Source organism: Periplaneta americana, chromosome 8 (assembly GCF_040183065.1).
Source record: "Periplaneta americana isolate PAMFEO1 chromosome 8, P.americana_PAMFEO1_priV1, whole genome shotgun sequence".
NCBI classification, from domain to species: domain Eukaryota; kingdom Metazoa; phylum Arthropoda; class Insecta; order Blattodea; family Blattidae; genus Periplaneta; species Periplaneta americana.
Window position 1 is genome coordinate 162,614,001 of NC_091124.1, and position 25,635 is coordinate 162,639,635.

At 35.5% G+C, this 25,635-nt stretch overlaps 1 protein-coding gene across 6 annotated transcripts in view; it reads left to right on the plus strand.

Moving 5' to 3' along the window:
* Positions 1 to 25,635, plus strand: part of Vps15 (vacuolar protein sorting 15) — a 158,757-nt gene that overhangs the window by 113,046 nt on the left and 20,076 nt on the right. For 5 of the 6 annotated variants that reach the window (XM_069833972.1, XM_069833974.1, XM_069833975.1 and 2 more), the window contains 3 exons: positions 9,857 to 10,032; positions 13,107 to 13,337; positions 23,672 to 23,748. In XM_069833972.1, coding sequence (XP_069690073.1) covers positions 9,857 to 10,032; positions 13,107 to 13,329 — 399 coding nt within the window. In that variant the 3' untranslated portion in view covers positions 13,330 to 13,337; positions 23,672 to 23,748. Of the gene's footprint in view, positions 1 to 9,856; positions 10,033 to 13,106; positions 13,338 to 23,671; positions 23,749 to 25,635 lie in introns of those variants that run through there. The other variant, XM_069833973.1, reaches the window with a different exon arrangement.

Below are 25,635 nucleotides of genomic sequence, written 5' to 3' on the forward strand. Positions count from 1 at the left end.
CTTGGAAGTTAGTGAGACTGTCATCGTGACTGCCATAATTGTTTTGTGTTTCTCCCAGAAAATACCCAAAAAGCTGTTATTTCAAATTGTGCAAACTTAATTGCACGTCCACAAAAACAAACTCAGTATTTGTCGTATAATACAGTTCATAGCTAAATTTTCAATGAATTTTTAATGCACTGGAATGAATCAAATTTCTTTTTTGTCAAGTGATGTCGGCCAGAAATCAAGTTTTCTTATAAATCCGTCCATTTTATCTCTAGCTGTTACTATGTTAACATCTTTGCATTCGAAGTGTTTAAGTGTTCGAAAACTATATCAACAAGGTAGGCCAGTCTCTGCTAATAACAAAAAAATCAGTCTATGAAGCCAAAGAGAATTGGAAAATAGGTTTGCATAATCCGATTTGAAGTTGGATTGTATCCAATGGTTTTGAGTAAAATTATCGTTGTTTTCGATTTTACAGGAATTTGTATTTTTCGAATGTGGTTAAGTACCTGTACAGTAGTAGGGGGTTGCAAACAAATGCCTAGCTCAAAAGTGGGTCGTGCCTTCAAGAAGTTTGGGAATCACTGGTGTATAGGGAAGGTTTTAGTAGGAAATAGTCATTGCACATTGCTATGATCATGAATAGGCTGCTTGACTTACATTTATTTTGAATATATCTGCTTCCCTTTGGCTCACTTAGGAAGGGAAATGGGAACATGAACAAATAGGGATTCAAATATTGCTTGCAAGTTGGATATGTCGAAATTGTTTGGTTGTTAAAACTGATATCAACGAAATTACAAATATTCTCTTCTCATACATTATTCCAGTTTGAGTTATGAAATGAAATGTCTAAGGGAGCATTCAATAAGCATATAATGCATTATATTTATATATATTTATATATATTTTCACTCGGTAAAAAAGAAAGAGAATTCAATATCCAATACAATGGCCAATGCCTTCCTAGGACTTATGAATCCAAATATCTTGGAGTTATTTTCGATAGTAAGTTAACATGGAGCAGCCATTTGAAATACATTTCTGAAAAAGCTCGTAAAAGATTCTCGCTTCTAAAAAGACTAGCAGGAAAGAAATGCGGATGCTCTAGGAATACTTTGAACACTATATACAAAATGTTTATACAGCCAGTGCTGACATACTGCGGAGAAATTTTAATTACTTCACCTTTCATAAACGACATAGAATATGTTCAAAACCAAGCTCTCAGACTCATTACTGGTGGAATCAAAACAACTCCAATAGATTCTATGACCAGCCTCATGGTCTAGTGGTCAGAGCTTCTGGCTATAGTTCATGAGGTCCCGGGTTCGATTCCTGGTTAGAGCACAGGAATTTTTCCTTAAAGGGGATTATTCCTATGTTCGTCCATGGTCTGGAATTTAGGTTAAGTTTAGATTTAAGACCTCTCCTGGCACCACATTATCATAATCATCCTATCACATCATCGGGGTAATGTAACTCCGCCTTCCAGGTGCCCCAACCTCAGAAGTGGGTTACAACTAAGCCACGGTCAGGAGAGAAGACCAGAAATGTCGAAAAGACAACCTGGTGGCATTGGATAAGAAGAAGATTCTGTGAGATTCCTCACTAATATTAACAGCATCAAAATGACAATAGAAGAAAAAGCACTGATTCAATATGAAAAACTTATCAGATTACCAGGAAACAATTGGCATTCATACAGTCCTCTCTGTAGATTGAAAACTCAAAAAAGTTTCATATCCATGGTTCAAGAATTAAAACAGAAAATCAATATCCCGAATTTAAAAGAAAACTTACAAATTAAACCAAACCCTTTAACTCTGTTAAATATAGAATATAATCTAAATTTAACAGAAGAAATACTGAAATCAGAAGTAAACACTGAAATACTGAAACAATTGTCTTTAGAGACAATTAATATTAGGTACCCTCCACAACACTGGCTTCAGTTATACACCAACGGATCCTTGATATCCAGAGAACAAGGTGCCAGTGCAGGTGTTACGTGCTGTCTCTTCTCACTTTATAGATCTCATATGGAACAACAAGTTTTGATGGTGAAATCACTGCAATAAGTGAATGTCTCAGGAATCTTCTATGCCACATCAATAAATTTAGAAATGCAGTTATATTGTCAGACTCCAAAGCAGCTATTCTATCAATCGTCTCTAAACACACACCTTCATCTCAAACAGCAGAAATAACTAAAATGCTCTCTCAATTAATATCACTCAATAAAAGAATTGTATTCCAATGGATACCATCCCATTGTGGAATCCTGGGAAACGAGAATGCGGATGCTTTAGCAAAGAAGGGCAGCACTGCTACTTACAGATCTGTTACTAAATCTACGTATTACTCTGTGAAAAGATTTATTAAATCTACATACTTAGATTTCAACAAACAAAATTTGATAACTCAATCCCAAGGGAAAAAATGGAACTCTCTGCATCAAAATCCACAGTTAATTCCCGATTTACCACGAAAATCGTCTGTAGCTGCATTTAGATTGGCAACAGGCCATGATTGTTTGGCCAAACACCGGCATAGAATTGGAATATATCAGTCCCCTAACTGCTCATTATGCAACTCAAACCAAGAAATGGATTCGGAACACCTCAAAATCTGTGCTTCAGTGGCTGGTTATGATAATAGCTTTGAAAAATATTGGAGTGCAAGAGGTCAAATGACTTTATTGTCAAATGCCTGGCATTAGAAGACAACAACAACAACATATATATATATATATATATATATATATATATATATATATATATATATACATACACACACTCACACACACACTATAGTATATAGAGAGTGCTTTTTTCTGGCAGTATTCTGTTCCGGCACCTTTTGTCGTATTTTCCATCATGGAACTGACTGAAAAATGTTCGAATTTCATGCCGCCATTATATTGTGAGGCTTCTCCCAACTCAACTTCATTGTATCTCCACTGTGATCATCCTTGTTACTTAACACCATAAGAAACCTGCTTCTTATTAGAATTGTTGGGCCTCCTTCGATGAACAAGTAGGGCTTGTGTTAAATCTTTGTTGCTAAAAAGGCTGTCATGCTGCAACAGATGTCACAAAGAAAGAGCGAAATAGGAAAGGAGAAAATACTGAAGAAAAGGCTATGCTATGAAAGCTCTAGTACTTTTCATAGGGCTTGAAATGGACCGGAGCAGACTGGAATGGCTTTCCCTTTCGAGAATTTCAGGAATTTTTCCGTTTCATCTTATGACAAGTGGCTATGAACCATCCCATTTTATTTTAATTTGGTATTAACGACCGTTAATCTTTATGCAAAATAACTGTCTGACAATATTTTTCACTTTTTTTTTTTTTTTTGACAAATATATCAAATTTACTGTTCTGCTCTGTACATTTTATTACAGTGTATGACTATGTACATTCGAAGATTTTCGAACCCATAACTTCTTCTCCTGTTTGTTAAACATGATTGAAACAAGAAAAACTTATTTCCACGTGACATGAAGTGACTGGAGCAAACAAGTTCCACAGCTCTCTCTATTCGAACTCCCATTTAATGAGCCATTCGTGGTTTCACCTTAATATGGCTTGCACTGAGACATGGATGGCTTAATCTTTGAGACAAGCATATCACCATCTAAGGAACCATAACTGAAACAATAATAAACAAATGTTCGAATTTCACTTGCATAACTAAAATTAATTTTTTAAAAAGCATAGAAGTAAATTATTCAGGTTGTGTGCATTTTATTGAACAGATTTTTTCGATTGAATTAAGTGATTACCATTAGTGGTTTCTGTCTATGAATTTGATAAAGGAACTGGAAGATTGTTGGACATTTTTGTATTAATTAATGTGTATATTATACATACAGCATGGTAATACTCTGCGTCATCTCATTAGTCATGAATTCTGCCGTTGTCATAAAGACCACCGTGTACACGAAAATAACTGAGCATTTTGGTTCTTTGATACTGATATGTAGTTTATAGCGTAAATGCCTTTGTTGCAAACAAATTCATTATTTTTTATGTATCTTGCAGTTTACTGCATGCTGGCTGATACATGAAATAAAACTCTAGGTTATGTTAAAGTGCGAAATATTCTACTTCTATGGCATTGTGTTGTTGTTGTTGTCTAGTGCCTTGCATCTGGTAATGAAGCCATTAGCAGTCGTGCTTTCCAATACTTTTGAACTGTAGTTTCTTCTGATCATAATGCTTCACAGGTCTTCAAGTGGTCTTCATTTCTGCTGGATCGTTACACAGGACACATATGGGTGAAGCTGAGATACCTATTCTGAGATGACTTGCTTGACAGTCATGATTTGTCAATAGTCTGAAGGCTGCAACTGCTGTTTTCCCTGGTCTGTGGGGGATTATATCTGGGTTGGAAAGTAGTGTAATCCATTTTTTGTCTTTAGTATTTGATTCTTTTTCTTGTAGGTATGAATGAGAAAATTTTATAGTGATCCTATGACATTGTGTAAAATTAAAAAATTTCGCCCCACTGGGAAAGTCTGATATCATACTCAGAATTCCTTTATATAATCATTGTTACGCCTGTGAAACCAGCTATGCATACAAAGTAGCTCTCATAATATTGTGGGAAAATTGTAAATTGCCAAGTGCTGTTTCTTAAAATTATGCTTTCAGAATCAGCTGTGTGATCTTACATACACAAAGCTGGTTTCAACTGTTTCTTTTGCGCCTTTTAGAGCACATAATGGTTTGCACTTGACACTAGAGAATGAAGGTCGAACATTAAGTGGTAACAATGAGTGGTAGGAATAAAAGTGAAGTACTTTCTCAAGTTTGTATGATAACTTTCTATGACTATATACTCGTAAGCACTGGAACATATTCATTTTCGTTACAAAAAAACATTCTACTTAAATATAGGGTAAATAAATGCCTTGAGGCTTAATGAAAAACACACACACACACAGTATATATAAAATTTTAAAGTTACAAGTAATTGCATTTTGCAATTCATATTTTACAAAATAAACTGTAATTAATTATAAATAACTATACAATCTAACCTTATAATTTGATGATAGTCATTCATATTATTTTTATATAAGTGAATGTCTCAGGAATCTTCTATGCCACATCAATAAATTTAGAAGTGCAGTTATATTGTCAGACTCCAAAGCAGCTATTCTATCAATCGTCTCTAAACACACACCTTCATCTCAAACAGCAGAAATAACTAAAATGCTCTCTCAATTAATATCACTCAATAAAAGAATTGTATTCCAATGGATACCATCCCATTGTGGAATCCTGGGAAACGAGAATGCAGATGCTTTAGCAAAGAAGGGCAGCACTGCTGCTTACAGACCTGTTACTAAATCTACGTATTACTCTGTGAAGAGACTTATTAAATCTACATACTTAGACTTCAACAAACAAAATTTGATAACTCAATCCCAAGGGAAAAAATGGAACTCTCTTCATCAAAATCCACAGTTAATTCCCGATTTACGACGAAAATCGTCTGTAGCTGCATTTAGATTGGCAACAGGCCATGATTGTTTGGCCAAACATCTGCATAGAATTGGAATATATCAGTCCCCTAACTGCCCATTGTGCAACTCAAACCAAGAAATGGATTCGGAACACCTCAAAATCTGTGCTTCAGTGGCTGGTCATGATAATATCTTTGAAAAATATTGGAGTGCAAGAGGTCAAATGACTTTATTGTCAAACGTCTGGCATTAGAAAACAACAACAACATATTATTTTTATAGGTTATGTTTTTTATGTAGAACAGCAACGTGTTTAACCAATTTACATTCACTTTTGTGAAGTGTTAAAGGTTTCTGAAGTCTTTTGAATCCACATGTTCACGTATTTTTCTATATTTTTCCATGAGACACTGCATCGTTCATAAATTATAAAATTTTTTCAGCCTTAACTTTAAACTGAACACAAATCAACAAATACTCAAAACTGAGCCTGCTACAAACCATACTCAGAAGAACATGAAAAATTACTTATAAAAATGAGAATATACTAGCTTTTATTCTTACCAAATATGAGTATATATTCTGTAAAAGATGGACACTTGAATATATTCTACTATGCTTTCATGTTATGAGTACTGTATGTAATAAAAAATGAGTAGGTATTATCGCCGTGGTCTCATGCTTAACATTCGGCAGGTCTTTGAGCGGCCTCATGCATAACATTCGGCAGGTCTTTGAAATTTACTTGTATTATTGTTTTCAATTTCTTATGTCGCCGCCCCAATCATTCGCCTCAATTTCAATGTTGCAACCAATAAGCTGCTTCCATTATAAAATGACATCTACATATCTAATCCACGTGGACTAAAACCGAGGTTGCAATATCTTGTGCTGAGGACGAACATTAAGGTATGTGATTAAAAATTATTATTAAAGAGTTATTATTAAGAGTTAAGAATGTCAACGTACTCGTATATGAAACAAATAATAATAATAATAATAATAATAATAATAATAATATTAATAATAATAATAATAATAATAGCCATTTAACAATATAACAAACTAGTGCTTATTCTTATCGAGGAAGTAGACGTGACAACGTGACGCTTAGAGTGAAACCTACAGAGCAACAATCGGTTGGCAAAATTATGTTTTAAAAGCACATCGCACATAATTGTATGATGCCGTCATGTTAAACATGAGGCCGCAGCGATAATACTCAAATGTTTTTATTCTTACTAACAAGAGTATTTACTAAAAGAAGTCTAGTACTGTATATACTATATACTCATTTTTATTCTTATCACCCAATGTACTGTTGTCAATAATAAAAATTCATACTTTTTTGTTCGAGGTATTAATATAAACACAATAACATAGTCGGTAGTTTATCATGAAGAACAGAGGAAGGAAGTTAGTGAAATCAGTTTTGTCTTTTAAGTTATTCTGTAGTGCTTTTATTCTGGATCTTTATGATCACCCTCATTGAGGGCAGATTATTTTGTTAAAAAATAAAACCAAAATTGTTAAAAAGTAAAAACGCTGCAGCATGGACTGTATTCTCACGAAACATGAGTCTTTCTTTGAAAGGAAATTACAGTGAAAATACATTTCTCTTAGAATTTTTCTTAAGAATAGGTAAGTACGAATTAAAACATTGAGGTCCGGTTTCTTCAATCTTTGTTAAATTATGACAGTGTGTTATTCCATTTTAACTGTAAACTTAACAGTTGAAGCATTTCTTCAAATACTGTTAGTACTAACAGGCTGTTAAAACCTATGTTAATTTAACTGCCCAATTTCATGCAGTTAAATCATTTAACTCTCTGTTAGCATAGAAGTATCCAATGTGGCTAGTGCGTTAGTAACTGAGCTTTTATATCTGGATTATTTAGAAAATGATATCCATGAATACATAAACAGAGCGGATGATTTCTGTGATTTGACAGACCAGAAGTTCATACAAAGGTATAGGCTATTTTCTGCCAAGCCTCACTTTTCGCTTTCAACTTAGATCCGTTTGTTTGTTTATTCTCATTAATTGGTTTATACTGCGAAATAATTTCTTTCTTTCGAATGAAGAGAAATTAGTCCCACGATTTCTTTTTGTTCCAGTGTTTTCCATTTCATAACAGCAATACCAATACGCCGCTCCATGCTGTTGTGATACAGACGAGGAAAGAAACAGAAATTAAACCTGAGAGAATAGAAAGACTTCTATCCTCTCTGAATCAAACAACGGAAACAAGCAAGAATCGCAATTTTCAGAGTTCAGAAAACAAGTGAGCCTATACTTGGTTATATGTTATGGTTAAACTCTAGAATCTCTGGTCCTAACAGAGAGTTAGCAAACAGAATGTTAAAATGTGAAATGTAAAGTTGAAGAAACGCAATATTTTTAACAGCAATTCATACTTTTAACTTACAGTTAATTAATGCTATGTTAGGTGCATTTTAACAAAGGTTGAAGAAACCGGGTCTGAATGTGTTGTTTAAATTTGTTAAATAATATATATATCGATTTCCTGGACTAGTGAGAATTGCTATGCTCATTAATAACATCGTCAATGATCCTGCCCTGCTGCTGTTAAACCTCGCCTCTAGTAGTGCTTGGAGACTTCATTCCCCTCTTCCCCTGTATATTGTCCTAATAAGTGACATCCATCTTTCGGCCTTTTTCTTTTCAAAATCATTTTTCTAAGCTCCTTCAATAGAACAGTAGCACGTGGAATCAGAGAAGTGGAAAATAGTTTTGTAGCTCACACATTTTCTTATCCACAGTCCCAAGATTCCTTGCAAAGATGTGCGCTCTTGTAATTTTTAGTTCATCATAATTCCCTTGTGCCTATTGATTCATTTTGATTCAAATAATGTTAACTGATTCAATTTTCAATTGTATTTCTTTTATTTGCTTATTCTGTTTTTGTCTTGCTTGCTATTAAGGATTAGATCATTGTTGGTTACTTACTTACAAAAGGCTTTTAAAGAACCCACAGGTTCATTGCTGCCCTCACATAAGCCTGCCATCAGTCCCTATCCTGAGCAAGATTAATCCAGTCTCTGCCATCATATTCCACCTCCCTCAAATCCATTTTAATATTGTCCTCCCATCTATGCCTTAGTCTTCCCAAAGGTCTTTTTCCCTCTGGTCTTCCAATTAACACTCTACATGCATTTATAGATACACCCATACGTGCTACATGCCCTGCCCATCTCAAATGTCTGGAGTTAATGTTCCAAATTATGTTAGGTGAAGAATGCAATGCGTGCAGTTCTGTGTTGTGTAACTTTCTCCATTCTCCTTTTACTTTATCTGTCTTAGCCCAAATATGTTCCTAAGCACCTTATTCTCGAACACCCTTAACCTTTGTCCCTCTCTCAAAGTGAGAGTTCAAGTTTCACAACCATACAGAACAACCAGTAATATAACTGTTTTATAAATTCTAACTTTCAGCTTTTTCGAGAGCAGACTGGATGATAAAAGCTTCTCAACCAAATAATAACAGGCATTTCCCATATTTATTCTGCGTTGAATTTCCTCTTGAGAGTCATTTATATTTGTTACTGTTGCTCCAAGATATTTGAATTTTTCCACCTTTTCAAAAGATAAATTTTCAATTTTTATACTTTCATTTCGTATTATGTTCTAGTCACGAGACATAATCATATACTTTGTTTTTTCGGGGTTTACTTCCAAACCTATCTCCGTACGTGATTCAAGTAAAATTCCCGTGTTTTCCCTAGTAGTTTGTGGATTTTCTCCTAACATATTCACGTCATCGGCATGAACAAGAGCTGATGTAACTCATTCAATTTCAAACTCTGTCTGTTGTCTTGAACTTTTCTAATGGCATATTCTAGAGCAAAGTTAAAAATTAAAGGTGATAGTGCATCTCCTTGCTTTAGCCTGCAGTGAATGAAAAAGCGTCAGACAGAAACTGGTCTGTACGGACTCTGCTGTAAGTTTCACTGAGACATATTTTAATTAATCGAACTAGTTTCTTGGGAATACCAAATTCAATAAGATTGTTGTTGCAGTGAAAAACTTAATTTATTAGAGCACTTCCCTTCTATTAGTGATATCAAAATGGTGTTTGACAAGATGAGTCCAAAGATTCGCCATGGAATTACCTGATATATTCACGTTACAGTTAAAAAAAACCTTGGAAGAGTGGGAGAACCTCGGAAAAAACTAAGTAGGTAATCGGCCCATGTGGAATTTGAACCCATGGCTGAGTGTAGCCACAGATCTCAAGTGTAGCTCGCTGCCATCTTGAGCTACAGCAGTGGCTTCTTCTTGGCACTTAAATTTGAAAGTTCTTTGTCTTTCCCCCTACTACTGTATATTTTCTGTTGTGACTGCACAAAGTGTTGTGCTTCATGTTACAGGCAAATAGCCACAGTGTGTGTGCAATGTATGCCAGCAGTACTGATCGGTCACCTTTCTTGCTGACTGGAGGAACAGACATGAGACTGCGGTACTGGGATCTGGACTCGCCAGCAGATTCGTACCTTGCCATTCCATCAGCAAATGACACACTGGGACCAACATCTGTGGCATACAAGTAAGCACTGAATCTGGCGTTTGAAAGAAAATTAAATTCTTCAGCATTACTTCTGAAATAACTGAAATTAAATGATTAGCCTAGAAAATGTCCCATTGAGGACCAAGGCCTTCTGCTATAGAGGGAGAGCTCTGATTGTCTCATGCCATGAGCTACTCCGCATAAGAGATGTTTGCATGTTTGGAATTGTTCACTTGGTTCCTATTGTGCACTGTTTTGATATTGTTCACTTAACTTGTTTCTGTCGCACTGGTTTTAGCCGCTGTTCACTTGTCTTCTTAGGCTTTTCCAGTCTTCCCTATTTCTTGCTCTGCTTGACCAATGGGTTCCTACACGTTCTCTGAAGAAGTTAGTTCATCTTCTTCTTGGTCTTTCTCGTGATCTCTTGTCAATGCGGTGGTCCCATAGTGTGACTGACTTTCTGCGTCCATCTTCCATCTCTAAGTCTTGCAACATGGCTTCCCCACTTCCATTTGGTGTTGGTGGCTTGCAGTGCTGGATCTTCAATTGCTCAGTGGCGGCTCGTGGCTGAAAATGAGAGTGCTACAATATGGGAAATTTACTTTAAAAAAGTCTTTAAAATTTGGTTGATTTACTCACTAGTGGAGCAGTATGAAGCTCATGCTGCAGAATCTGTCAGTCAGTGTTCCCAACACATAAATTGTATCCCTGTCAGTCTAACACCTGGAAATCCGTCAGAATTCGTTAAAATTAAAAAGAAATAAGACTCAATGTATCTGTATAAAAATAAAAACAAATATTAACGCCACTTTCTTACCAATCTTGATTAAAATAATAATTCATCCACATCATCTGCCTCTAATTCTGCAGTTGATGTGCTACGTTCCCTCAAAAATTAAACAATTAAAAATGACAACAGTTAAAAAAAGTCAAAAGACGATATAAATTGTAATTTCCGCCAGAAAATCTGTCGCCCGTCAAAGCCATTATTTTCCCGTCTATTAACTGTGTGCTGCAGCACATAAAGAGTGGCCGCCACTGCAATTGCTGACATCTTTGTTTGTAACTCTGTCCCTCAGTGATAAGCCTAATATCCTTCTCAGAATTTTCCTTTGTCATATTTGGAGATTGTTACGAAGTTCGGCAGTGAGAGACCATGTCTGACACAATACAATAGTACAGGAGTTATGCAGGTCTCCAATATTTCTATTCTGATTTTTTTCCTGAGTGTTTTCTCCAGTATGATGAACTTGAGAGTCCAGAATGACTTCCACGCGAGAGAAATCCTTCGTTTTATGAATCAGGAAATTGAAATCAAACACCTAGAAGCTCCGGACCTCCCCTTAAAGGAAGGTCAAAGTTACTTTCTAGAATACAAAGACTTTAGCCAGAGTTCTGCCATTGATTAATTAAAATCAGCAATACAAAAAACACATTGTAGTAACATGATTAGCCACATTCTTATTTCAGTGTGTGTACCTATAAGATATTCTGGGAAGATAGTATTGTGATTTCTCATTGTCTTCTGGAGGATTATAATTTTACTTCTATTTCAAAACCAGCAGCTGCCCATTGGACTTAGATCTCAGAATTTGTTTTGTTAAATGTTGTAGATGGTTAGTACTATTGAATGACTTAGAAACTTGAACTCTGAAGATGTTTATTGAAATGTGTATTTAATGCTTCTTGCTTTATATTTTCCACACTAAGAGAGGTACAAATGATATTCTGTGCTGAATTAATTAATAGAGAATGCAAACGAATACTGACAATTAAAACAATGAAGATAGAATAGTTTATTGTATTCTGGACCCTTGTGGTCACTCAAATTCTTTGAGCTGGTGTCTTTAATGAATAAATAAAATAATTGTCAGTATCATGCAAATAAACATATGATTTACTATAATGTGTCATCTGACTTGCCTGTGGCCAAGCTGTTAGCCACTTTGTTCTTCACTGTGAAAACGCTTGTTCAATACCCTTCTGGATCTAAATGGAATTTATGGTGATGAAAGGAGATGTCAAGAGTTTTTCTCGGGATTTTCCTGTTCCCCCTCACCATTATCATTCCACAAAGGCTTCGCAATCACTCTTCACTCTGTGAAGTCCTGAGCCAGGCCTCCAGAACAAAAAAAATGGCTAAAAAGACAAACAAGTTGTACATATTGCATTTAATGAAGGTAATTATAAGTGTCATGTAGAAAAGGTCAGAAGCGGACTTCGTGATTGTGAAATGTAAGGCATGGGTTGGGCTTGAAAACAACAGCAGAATTTATTCATACTGTGATGAAGACTGATCGCAAAACCCATTTTAATTTGATCCTATATCTTATTTCAAATCTACTTAGGTGTCTTCGCTCATAAGATTTGTCTTGCCATCCTGTTTTTAATAAGGACATGTTATCTATTATTACATGACCTAACCATTAAATTCTCTCCTCTTTGCGATGGCTACAATATTTTAGGCTTCTAATCTCTTTGTTTTTTAAATTCTCCAGTTTGTTTATTTTTTTATTTTATTGGGTTATTTTACAACATCTAGGTTATTTAGCGTCTGAATGAAATGAAGGTGATAATGCTGGTGAAATGAGTCCGGGGTCCAGCACCGAAAGTTACCCAGCATTTGCTCGTATTGGGTTGAGGGAAAACCCCGGAAAAAACTTCAACCAGATAACTTGCCCCGACCGGGATTCGAACCCGGGCCACCTAGTTTCGCAGCCAGACGCGCTGACTGTTATTCCACAGGTGTGGACTCTCCAGTTTATAATCCTTCAGTTGAGCTGAAGTATTTTCTCAGTATCTTATTTTTTAACACCATAAAAGAACAGTGTTCCAGAATGAGAGAGCGCTAAGCAAATTTTACTGTCCACTTCATGTCCATATCAAATGCACGTCTCTAGTCATCACTCTTTTCTCTCATCCTGTCCTTAAGGATAATGAATTCAGGTTTACAAATTCTCCACACACACTCCCTTCCTTTCCAAGATAAGGAATTCAGCATTGTCAGACTATAGGAAGGTCTTAGTTTGACCATATCTGGATGTTATGGAAGTCCACCAACCAATAGAAACCATAGAGAAGCATCTTCATTTTAACTACTTGTCTCATTGCAGGCCCCGACTAATAGATGGCACTAATGTTATTGTGGAAGTACCTGTGAAACCTCGAGTGGGTCAAGGAAGCAGCATTCGAGGAGGGGAGGAGTCTCCTAGACCAGGGCCTGACCAGCCACAGGCCGGTCACCATGACTGGATCAGCGAGATTGCAATGTGCCAAGCATCACAATGCTTTCTACTTACTGGGTCCAGGGATGGAGTCATCAAGGTGTGGAAGTGACACCACAGGTGCGTGTTAATTAGGAAGGAATTTTTACATTAGTATGATTCTCTTTATGAGCAAGTAGGATGAATATTCCTGCTAACTCATTCGGCAGGCTTCTTGTTATATGAAATTTTGGTACGGACGTGTTAGAGTGGAATTTTATTTAAATGCTTTATAATATTAAAACATACTGTATTATACACATATCGTGATATTCATTACTCACAGGTCTGGATTTAAAGTATTTCTTCAATAAAAACAAACTAAAAATGTTAAATATGGTGCATTATATTGCAAATCAAGCTTTCAGGTATAACTCCCTGTAAAGTTGATTTGAATAATTTTGAGGGAAAAATTGTTCCGGGGCCGGGTATCGATCCCGGGTAGCTCAGTTGGTAGAGCGTTGGTACGTTTAACCAAAGGTCCCGGGTTCGATACCCGGTCCCGGAACAATTTTTCCCTCAAAATTATTCAAATCAACTTTACAGGGAGTTATACCTGAAAGCTTGATTTGCATAATATACGTCACTGTTCGTTAACAGAAAACCACAATTTAAGTCACACAGAGTTAATGTGCACTCAGTGTTGGTTGCTTGATGGTTGTCAGCCCACTTTGAGGTCTGTGGATATAAAGGGAAGAGTTTGATTGATGTCGGGTAGAGTTCCCGGGTAGCTCAGTTGGTAGAGCGTTGGTACGTTTAACCAAAGGTCCCGAGTTCGATACCTGCCCCGGAACAATTTTTCCCTCAAAATTATTCAAATCAACTTTATAGGGAGTTATACCTGAAAGCTTGATTTGCATAATACACGTCACTGTTCGTTAACAGAAAACCACAATTTAAGTCACACAGAGTTACTGTGCACTCAATGTTGGTTGCTTGACGGTTGTCAGCCCACTTTGAGGTCTGTGGATATAGAGGGAAGAGTTGGATCGGTGTCGGGTAGAGTTCCCGGGTAGCTCAGTTGGTAGAGCATTGGTACGTTTAACCAAAGGTCCCGGGTTCGATACCTGCCCCCGGAACAATTTTTCCCTCAAAATTATTCAAATCAACTTTACAGGGTGTTATACCTGAAAGCTTGATTTGCATAATACACGTCACTGTTCGTTAAGAGAAAACCACAATTTAAGTCATACAGAGTTAGTGTGCACTCAATGTTGGTTGCTTGACAGTTGTCAGCCCACTTTGAGGTCTGTGGATATAGAGGGAAGAGTTGGATCGGTGTCGGGTAGAGTTCCCGGGTAGCTCTGTTGGTAGAGCATTGGTACGTTTAACCAAAGGTCCTGGGTTCGATACCCGGCCCCTGAACAATTTTTCCCTCAAAATTATTCGGTGCATTATATTCTTCAAGAAACATAGTAAATCACAAGAATGGCAATATTTCGGATTTCAGGATTTTTTCGATTTTTTCTGTGATGGTTTCCTATTACATCTTCTACCAACAATCATCTCGATTTCATCTCGGTGTAGAAGAAATTGCATTTTAAAAAGAAATTACTCTATACCAAAAGATTTTCCCTTTATACTAGAAGGTGTTCCTTGCACCAAAGATGTACATAGTACATAATAAATTGCATAGTAAAAATAAATTACCCCTCGACCAAAACTTTTTCTCTAACACTATAGACGCTCCTTGCACCAAAGGTTTACACAGAGCAGAAGAAGTTACATTTTAAAATGAAATTACTCCTGGACCAAAATATTTTCCTTTTTGCTAGGAGGTACTCCTTGCACCAAAACATATTGTACATTGTCATAAAATACTTTTATCTATCCCTAATAGAATCACTTGTCAGCACTAGATGACAAGTTTTCTCACTAAGTATTCTGTCTTGTTGCTGCAAGATGGCACACTGTCTCTGTTAACCATGGTCTATTATAAGTCTACTATACTAAAAGCCAGGTTATGAACCGACTAAACAGGAAGTAGTTGGGATGGCGAGAGGAAAGTGCGGGTTAGAGGGGTAGCCTGTGCAGTGATGACACGTTGAGTGTGGGGGTTGGAGGGGATAACGAGAATGGAGCTTTTCATTGGACCTCGCGTGAAAATTTCGTCTGCTAACGAAAATCTGGCAACAGAATCACGGAGACAGTGTAGCCAGTTCATTTGCAGTACCATGTGCATTACGAGTCGCATTTCGTACCAGCGTCATTAGCTCGTGCTTTCTTAAAAACAGTCATTTTAATTACTAATATTGTGGATAGTGTTATCGAGAACTATATACAATAGTTATTTTAAACATATCGGTGACAAACGCTGAACACGCTTTGTATCTCGCGCCACTATGTGGCAGCAGAGCTCAGAAAGAGAGCAACAGAACTTTGCTTCCGGTTTAGTCAGTTCATAACCTGGCTTTTAGTATATAACCATTAAGCTAAGTGATATTTCGCGAATAAATGAGTGACTGCAATGGTTCCTGAGTATTTACACATCCACCATTGCATTTAATTCCTCATTATTGTGTAAATTCTTTCATTTCAGATAATCACCCAAACCTGTAATCATTGCATGAGAATTTTCTTTAAAACTACACATTTCATTATAATTTAAATTCGTAAATAAAACTTCGATTCTGTGACTCTGAACCTGACACAGGATATTATATTGAACGTGGCAGATAAACAAAACTCAAGAACTGTGTTCATCTGTCTCTTAGAAACTGTTTATTGTCTTTGAGTCTTTGTCATGTCTGTAGTAATTAATCTGGTACTTTTGCTTGTGTTGAGTGGTACTTACTTTTGTATACTCGTAGTATACTCGTAGTTTAAAAAAAAATACAGTAAACTTAATGGAAATTATTCAAAAAGAGAGATGTGTAAGACCTACAGGAACCTAACCATATCCTGCCTTCTATCATTACAGTGCTAGAGAAAAGATGCTAATGGATCACGCCATTTCATATTCAGTTAATAAAAATCCTGAAAGACTCGAGCACAGAGCATAATAGAAAAATATATCAATATAAATTAAATTCTCTCACTATCTTTACTATAACCAGTACCATATATATATATATATATATATATATATATATATATATATATGGTACCAGAATAACACTAACACAAACTTTCAGTTTCTTTAATTTGCCATAATTTTTAAAGTATTTTTAGGATAAAAATGGTTTAACTGCTTTACCACAGATTAGTATCGGTTTGTTCAGAAGATATCGAAATATGTGAAGGAAAAAATAATTGTGCTCGCAGATCAAAGTAGACGCATCAACAGCCCAGATCAGATTATTGTTCAAGCTTTGAAAGAACTTGAAACTACTAAATTATTATGTTTTTTTTTTTTTGCAAATATATTGTGTTGAAGTTTAAAAAATTCTCTCATGCTCTTAAAGTAACCTGAGCAGTTTTAATATTTAAAAGTGGAATCCTGAAGAAATTAATAACTGGCGTTCTATCTGTATCTTTTCTGTAATTAGGCGTGTCATTGAAAAAACTTTTTATAGGAGACTGTGACTATTCCTATTCCTTGAATTCTCTTGCCCATCAGCGTGTTTTTGCCACAGTTCCCGGTTGTCATAGCAATACATCAGTTATCACTGGATGTATCCAAGGCTTATGATAATATAGATCATGAACACCTCAAGAGATGTTGGCAGAGACTAATATACCAAATATCTTAAGAGAGCTGGTTATTGATCTAATCCAAGGTAACAGCATAACTGTAGAAAGTGGGATTTACAAACCATCAAATATTCAATTGCATAAAGTTGTTGTTCAAGGTTCGCCACTTCCTCCCACGTTATTTAATTTAACAATTGATGACATCATTAATGACTTAACAGAGACATACAAAGATTGAATAATTATATGGTTTTGAACTGTGCCTTGAGTTTAAAAATGTATCGACTAAGGGATTTACTGACATCTGAAAGAAAGACCATTATTGGAACAGGTAGAAATAATATATTTTTATAAATTATAGACATCAGCTTAAAGAATTTGAGTGACCACAAGGGTCCTGAATACAATATACATGTACAATATAATGTGATGTGATACATTAAAGAAAAAAGAAAGTTAATTGTTGAAGGCAAATATAAGTGGATTAATTGAAATGGAGATGATGTAATATTTGAAGAGAATCCTTGATAATATTTATAAGAATAGACATTACATAATCAAAAGGAATGTGAAGTTCCTTAAGATAATTCCATGTGAATTTTGTAATTGGACCTCTTCTGCCAAACAGCAAACCAGTGACAGACCATTGTTTAAGAGGGACGTTGCACTTTTGAGAAAGATACGGCAGACAAGGTTCATATATAGACTTCTTCTCAATATCAACTTCGGTGGCCTGATTTAGGTTTCTTTCGAAACGGATAGTAGGGTCAAGAACAAGAGCCCATTTTAAGCGTCCGTTGATAGCAATAATGTCTGCCCATCTGAAAGAACCATCTGATGATACACAATGTACTTCCTCATGAATCTCCCAATTTAAAGTTTTTGTCGCCAAAGCATGTTGTACACGATGATGTCTAGCATTGATCGGCAGCTCGCCTTTAGGGCATTGTCCAAGCACGTGTCCAAGTGTTTCAAGCTCACTACAGTCTGGATGACGGCAGCTGGTTGTGCTTAGAGTTCTGCCCGGTATTGCACGAACCGCCGAAATATTGCTTGACATTTTTAAAGCATTGGTCCATTCTGAGGAAGATAGGCCCTTTCGATTGCTTACTTTACTCGCTGTTACAAAGAATTAGGTTAACTTCACACTTTCCGTCAGTTGAGTCATCTTTTTTTTATTAAAATGTATTTTTGTAATTGTTTACAGTTATTATACTGCATAACTAAAAATATCAATGCATTACTGTGTACTTTATAGCAAACAAAGTTGTTTTACTAGAATACCAACATAGTCAACAATGAGACGCAATTAGAACTTTCTACATAGATTGGAATCACAAGAGTACAAATGCTTATAATTCCATTAGCTACCAATTTAAATCCTTTCAGTAAGAAGTTGAACTTCTAAGCAATAGATCTCAGTACAGGTAAGAGTTTAACTTATCTCTCTTGGGACCTCACATTCATTTACTGATTTCTACTGAATTCTTTTTGATGTCACTAGTATCCCTTGGCATCTAGGGTCCTCATTTGAGTTCAGGAGGTAATGTATCCAACATCCCTAAATATAAAATAGGTTTCATTTTCTAGCCCTTCAGCATTCTGGGCTTCAATTGAAAACTTCATGCTACTGTAGTTGATAACTCGTGTATACATTTCCGCAGTACAGAATATGGGAATACCATTAACGTTGTTCATCAGGCACACTGTTTAAAATGCAGATTATGCTACAAAATTTTATATTTCACTTGCAATCTACACTTGGGCACAGTTAAACACAAGTGTGACATGATACACAATTTGAATGTGTTTTAATTTGCATTATTTAGTGATTACCATATCTTGGAACTATCGAAATGTGAAAAGGCTGTGCAGTCTGGTCCTGGAAGTTGGGTACTTGACATCGTCACAATTCATTGTGTGTACTGGGAGTTAATAATTTCATGGGCTGACAGCCTTATGACTTTGCAATGTATTGTGTCACAAAATTCACTGTATGTGCTGTTCAGGAGTAAGTGTTAGTTTATGTGTGAACAGTGTTCTCTACAATGGCTGCAAAAGGGTATCTGTCGGATACAAGGGGGGAGAGCCATTAATCCTTCCCATTGAAAGCTTTAAGGAACCAACCTGGACAAATACCCCATGTCCCATCCCTACCTTCCCGTGGTGCAGCTGTTAGTAAGCATAATTTTACAAGCTGAACTAAAGGGAGGAGCTACTCATCAATTAGCACTGGTCAGCTTGAAGAGTTAATGACTGAATTTGGCATAATTTTCCTCTATTCAATACCTAATTCCCTCTTTACCCTTTCCTATCCAGTCCTCTGACTGAACTCTTACTTTCTTCGACCCCAACGGCATTAGAGCATTCGAGGCCTAGGGGTTCATTTCCCTTTCCTTCCTCCTCTTTCTACTTTTCTGTTCCTAGTGCTGACCTACTATGGCACTAAAATCGTCCTCCAGTGGCTTAGGGAGGGAAAGCTGGTGATCAACAAGATCTCCCAGCTAGGTCCAATGGACCCGTCGACCAACAGCAGGTGTGGTCCTCCAGACATTCTGGGGGTTGTGTGTGAATGAAGTAGCCACCAAAACTTTAAAATATGGTGTTCACTTAAATCGGCTACAACTTGCCATTTTCACTCCAATATGAAATGACTACCATTAAGGTAAAATTATCCGGAGGTAAAATATTCCCCCAATTGGATTTCTGGGTGGGGACTACTTTAATGGTACAGAATCAACTAAACATCTTACAATGGAATACTGGCGGTATAACATCAGTTAAGAAGACTGAACTAGCCAATATACTCTCAGATAATGATATAGATATCTTCCTTATTCAAGAAGCAAACCCTAATGCTGACCAATTAAAATATTTTGATTTTAAAGGTTTTAGTATGAAACTGTTACCCAAGGTAGACAGATCAGTAGTGGAATTCTTGCAGGTATATCAAAGAAATTAATTACAAATTTTCAAATCAGAAAAGAAATGGATAATCAAGACAAATTAGAACTAATAAAAATTGAAGTATGGAAAAATCAACAACATTTCAAAATCTACAGTGCCTATAACCCACCTAATAATCCCCTTGATCTAACTTTGTTTGATATCCAACCTAAAACTATCATAATTGGTGACTTTAACGCCCACTCGCAACTTTGGGGCTACGATAATGTAAACCAACCTGGAAAAATGATCATGGACCTCCTAAATACTACAACTGCAGAACTTGTCTACAGAAAAGAAGATTCCTCCTACTTTCATACATTATTCTGGTTCTGGTACAAATCCAGACTTATTACTACTAACATCAGATATCCATCACGAAACCAAGAAAAAAATAATTGAAGACCCTGGATCTGGTCATAGAATCATCATTGCTTCTATCCATCTCCACCAAAACTGAAGAAAAGAACCCTACAATAACAAAACAACATGGAACTTTAAGAAAGCAGATTGGAAACTATTTACAACAGAACTAAATGAACACCTCAAGCTCAACACACCACTAATGGAAAATACAAACTCAGATAGATTGAACAAATATTTCTGTGAATCTATTCTTAAAATTGCAAAAAAGCACATTCCACGAGGCAAACCGAAAAAATACACCCCATTCTGGACTGAAAACCTGAATTTATTGAAACAAGATAGAGATAAAGCAAAACATAGCAAAACACCAGAAGATACTCAAGATTGGAGGAAGAAGACTACCATTCTTAAAAAAGCAATCATAACAGCAAAAAAGAACAGTTTTAATGAATTTATTGAAAATATTAATTACAGAACCGATAGCACTAAAACATATAAATTTCTGAAGAATATTTCCAATACAAGGAAAATATTAGCCAACCTATTATTCATAATAACAAAACACTAAAGATAGTAGAGATATAGCAAACACATTTAATAAACAGTACTCAAATTCTCACAGATTACATCCCAATATAAAAAAAAACTGACAAATTTATCAAAATAGAATTACATACAAATAATAATAATAATAATAATAATAATAATAATAATAATAATAATAATAATAATAATAATAATAATAATAATAATATTACTAGTAATATCACAAAACCTGAAATATTTCATCAAAATTTTACTTCCAAAGAATTAACTATAGCTTTACAAAATTTTAAACGAGGAAATCCCTGGCCCCGACAACATTCATTCCGAATTTTTTAAACTTCTGGAGGAAAAAGCCAAGTCTGTACTTTTATCCATTTTCAATTTATCATGGAACACCTCAATTTCTGCAGCTTGGAAAAAAGCAATCATTGTACCAATTCACAAAAAAGGGAAACCTGCTCATGATATTAATAGTTATCGACCAATAGCACTATTAAGCATGATAGCAAAAACCATGGAGTCCATGATCTCCAACAGATTAACTTGATATTTAGAATCCCAGAATCTTTTATCACCAAGACAAGCCGGCTATCAAGAACTACACTCTACCAATGAACAAGTCATACGCCTCGGCCAAGAAATAAAAGATAGTTTTAACAAGAAAGAAGATACCTTGGCAATATTTATTGACTTTCAGTTAACATATGACTCTATTTGGAGAAATAAATTATTACTAAAACTCCAGAAATTAGGTATCTCCAGCAATATGTTCAGATGGATATCAGAATTCCTTAGTCAAAGATTCATTGCCACTAAATTCAGTAACTCACTTTCTAGTTACAGACAAACATATCGAGATGATATAGTTTTAAGGACTTCCGGATCTTACATACATAGAGACAAAATTCAAAATTCTGCTCTTAAAGCTCTAAATCAACTACATGAATGGAATACATCAAATTTGATGACACTCAATTTAAGCAAAAGTAACTACCAAATATTTTCACTTGGTAAAAAAGAAAGAGAATTCAATATCCAATACAATGGCGAACACCTTCCTAGGACTTATGAATCCAAATATCTTGGAGTTATTTTCGATAGTAAGTTAACATGGAGCAACCATTTGAAATACATTTCTGAAAAAGGTCGTAAAAGACTCTCCCTTCTAAAAAGACTAGCAGGAAAGAAATGGGGATGCTCTAGGAATACTTTGAACACTACATACAAAATGTTTATACAGCCAGTGCTGACATACTGCGAAGAAATTTTAATGACTTATAAACGAAGTAGAATATGTTCAAAACCAAGCTCTCAGGCTCATTACTGGTGGAATCAAAACAACTCCAATAGATTCTATGAGATTCCTCACTAATATTAACAGCATCAAAATGACAATAGAAGAAAAAGCACTGATTGAATATTAAAAACTTATCAGATTACCAGGAAACAATTGGCATTCATACAGTCCTCTCTGTAGATTGAAAATTAAAAAAAGTTTCATATCCATGGTTCAAGAATTAAAACAGAAAATCAATATCCCGAATTTAAAAGAAAACTTACAAATTAAACCAAACCCTTTAACTCTATTAAATATAGAATATAATCTAAATTTAACAGAAGAAATACTGAAATCAGAAGTAAACACTGAAATACTAAAACAATTGTCTTTAGAAACAATTAATATTAGGTACCCTCCACAAAACTGGCTTCATTTATACACCGACGGATCCTTGATCTCCAGAGAACAAGGTGCCTGTGCAGGTGTTACATGCTGTCTCTTCTCACTTTATAGATCTCTTGGATATGGAACAACAAGTTTTGATGGTGAAATCATTGCAATAAGTGAAAGTCTCAGGAATCTTCTATGCCACATCAATAAATTTAAGAATGCAATTATATTGTCAGACTCCAAAGCAGCTATTCTATCAATAGTCTCTAAAAACACACCTTCATCTCAAACAGCAGAAATAACTAAAATGCTCTCTCAATATCACTCAATAAAAGAATTGTATTCCAATGGATACCATCCCATTGTGGAATCCTGGGTTGCTTTAGCAAAGAAGGGCAGCACTGCTACTTACAGACCTGTTACTAAATCTACGTATTACTCTACATACTTCGACTTCAACAAACAAAATTTAATAACAAAATCTCAAGGGAAGAAATGGAACTTTCTGCATCCTAATCCACAGTTAATTCCCGATTTACCACGAAAATCGTCTGTAGCTGCATTTAGATTGGCAACAGGCCATGATTGTTTGGCCAAACACCTACATAGAATTGGAATATATCAGTCCCCTAACTGCCCATTGTGCAACTCAAACAAAGAAATGGATTCGGAACACCTCAAAATCTGTCCTTCAGTGGCTGACCATGATAATATCTTTGAAAAATATTGGAGTGCAAGAGGTCAAATGACTTTATTGGCAATCACCTGGCATTAGAAAACAACAACAATGGTGGTGGTTAGGCTCATTCGTCAGGAGGTGTGCAGATATAAAATTTTGTCAAAAGTTAGGCAAACTATAACAAAAACTTCGAAAATATTCTCATATTATGATGAAAAAGCCACAGTCCATAATGCAGTGATTTTAGTGACATAAGCATTTTACAGACAGTAGAGATAATGTAAATAATGATGAGTACAAGAAGGTACCACAGTTGCAATGCAAGCTCTTTGGTTGATTCTTAAAAACATTTTCACGAAACTGATACTAGTAAATAATTGTACCATTGCCGGCTACACAATCACTTATGTTCACATTAGCCACAGCCCACTGAATTATTGACTCTACCATATTATTAACTGTATAAATTATATGCCTGTGCGTTAGTTTTGCTTCAAACACAAATTTTTAAATATTAGTGGATTTAACTGGGTGAGATTGTTGGACACTGTCTTGAGGTGACTGTTCTTGTTTCAGGTTGGTGCTCTCAATTGGACTTCGATGATTATTATTGTGATAATGTTATATTAAAAACTGATCAGAAGACAAAAGAATTCTACTTTTTTCTATTACCATGAAATCCTTTGATAATATCCTTTAGCAAGAAAACCCATTATAATTTAGATGTCTTAAACCAGGGATATCAAGGTCAGAGCACGTGAAAGACTTTACATGCTCTCATGCGCTCACAGGTTCCAATGAATCTATTCTGGGTTAAGTGAGATATGGTCCACTTTGCAATAGGTCCTTTCTACGAAAATGTCCAACGTTTACAAATGTCCACATAGAAAATTCGTCCATGCCATAAAAATGTCCTTACCTGAAAAGTCCACTGTCAGCAAGTCCTCTTCTTAAAAATGTCCTATGTTTAAAAATGTCCACAAATAAATTCGTCCATTTCCCCAAAATGTCCGACAAGGAAAACTGCAAGGAAAGTGCCGAGAAATTTATTGTCATTTCAATTATGTTATACATATTACATATGTAATACAAAAGATACATCTATTGTTCATCTTAATTTCATGTGGTATGATATCGCTCTAAGGTAAGATATAGAAAAATTTCCATCACTGAAAATCGTGTCACTGGAAGCCAAAAGTTCTAAATTTCTATCGGTGGCAAACATTAACACTCTTCCTTCATCATTAACACTTGATTCAAAGAACATAACATTTTCTCCCCTCAATGTTTTATCGTAGGGTTCAACAGTGTCAATTTCTCTTATTGATTGAGGAAGTGGAGGACGATTTAGCATCTGCTGATAAGAAACCATTCCGATTACTGCATTTCTTTGTGGAAGACTTGCGATAATTTCTTGGTTATGAACTCCTGCAAGTTCCTGTCTGACAACAGAGTGGGAGGTTAGTTAGTAACTCATCTCTGTTGAACAACCTTGTATGTTGGACCTTTTTGTATGGATCTTTCGTATGATGGACCTTTTCGTATGATGAGCTTTATAATACGGTGGGCCACATAGATGTTAGGCTTTTTCACTCCATGGACAAATTGTAGGACTTGAAATGTTGGACTATTTAGTTTGTGGACATATTTTTGTGGACATTTTGTTATGGACCTTATAACCTGGAAGCCTATTTTCTGCAGACAGTAGCAGTGAAAAAGAAGGGGTGAGCAAAATGAACTCTATTGGCCTACCACTACAAGATGAATTAAACTGCTCTTCAGTAATAATGTGTTACGCTCATACAAGAAAACAAGAAATAAAAGCATGTTTTGCAGCATGTACCTCTCTAATAAATGCAATTAATTATAAAATAGTAGGATATAAAGATAATAAAATGAGCTTCTCTTTAACTTAAGCAGTTTTACATAATGAGACTTATAATTCGCCTAATTATTGTTATTAACTGTTATATAATCATGTACTACTTATATGAGCATCATCACACTTCTAGAAACAAATTTAAATTCCTGACTTCTCGCGTAATTCAGAAGTACTTTTTCTGATTTTTGCCGACACCAGCCTTCTTATGTCCAGTGAAATGTTTCCTGCAGCAAAATAATTTCTAATGAGAAAACCTGAATTGGCTAACATTCCAAGTCCATTGAAGTAAATTTTTCAGGACTGCAAAGAAACTATATAGGCTTGCATTATGAGTACCGGTATTGAAAATAAATATTTGTGTGATCCAAAAACACAGGCCTAGAGTCGAACTTGGGATATTCTTTATTACAGGGTGATAACCTGTATAAAACACAACTTGTTACGTAAAAAGTCGAATTCGGTAAATTTTGGACTTGGAATGTTTGTCAATTCAGGTATTGAATTGTAACTGTGTTCGTATATTTTCTGGGTTTAATGGGTAAGGATCACAAAACAAATCCAACTTGGGCTGGAGCAGGTCAATATCTTTAAATCGCCTATGGAACTCTTCCCAGAGATTTTTTAAAACATTGCAGTATTTTATATTGTTGAGCAGAAG